The sequence below is a fragment of the Diaphorina citri genome, unplaced genomic scaffold (genome assembly GCF_000475195.1).
Source record: "Diaphorina citri unplaced genomic scaffold, Diaci psyllid genome assembly version 1.1 scaffold6, whole genome shotgun sequence".
Classification (NCBI taxonomy): domain Eukaryota; kingdom Metazoa; phylum Arthropoda; class Insecta; order Hemiptera; family Psyllidae; genus Diaphorina; species Diaphorina citri.
Window position 1 is genome coordinate 326,139 of NW_007377445.1, and position 765 is coordinate 326,903.

Consider the following 765-nt stretch of genomic DNA (forward strand, 5'->3'; position numbering starts at 1 on the left):
CCATTTGTAACCTATTACTGGTCCGGCAGAATCTCCTCTCCCTCCATTTTGACAGGCTCTAGCACCACTTCGACCCCATTGTGAGTACTATCCTGCAGTATTTTCAAATTGAACCGCGGTATTTTACCACTGGAAGTATCTGACACAGGTGTATCGGGTCGAGATCGCTCCTCTTCGTTTTCGATACTTTCGTATCGAACGGTTTGCAATCGATAGTTGCCCTCTTTATCCTTTCGATATCTGGAGAAGAAAATGACCCGGGAGGGACTGTGTGTCAGTTGATAAATCTATACGAAATATTATGGACTACCCAACACCAAACTACGAACTAAGAAATCCGCAAGAATAAACTAAGAATCAACTGAGAGCTAGATAACACAGATAAAAAAATATATATACTTTCGTGTGACAACGACAAAGTTAAAAAAAAACCCCCTGCGAAGGTTCACAGAACATAATTATATTTGACAAAATACCTAAGGTTCCCGAAAATTAAGAGTGGTTGGAGGATAAAAGTATTTTGTTCCCGAATCTTAATAAAACTGGCATGCATGTAGATAATTACGAGTAGGTATATGAAAATAATATCATTATAAGTATCTTACCTGAATCGATCAGTTCCCGCGGGAAACGTGAGGCTATGGATTTTCTTCAAATGTTTGGATAATGCTGTGGACGTACAGTAAACGTTCGAACACACATGACATACGTATCTGTGGACACCAAAAATAGAATTGAGAGCAAATCAGTTTAAAAACTCTAGTT

The 765-nt window shown here is 38.7% G+C and overlaps 1 protein-coding gene across 1 annotated transcript in view; it reads right to left on the reverse strand.

Moving 5' to 3' along the window:
* The window catches only part of LOC103524573 (histone H4 transcription factor-like), a 5,887-nt gene continuing 5,122 nt past the window's right edge, over positions 1-765 (reverse strand). Inside the window, exons 11-12 of the mRNA XM_026819874.1 lie at positions 606-713; positions 1-240 (exon numbers count right to left, since the gene is read on the reverse strand). Of these exons, the coding sequence (XP_026675675.1) occupies positions 15-240; positions 606-713 (334 nt within the window). The 3' untranslated portion in view covers positions 1-14. The remainder of the gene's footprint in view (positions 241-605; positions 714-765) is intronic.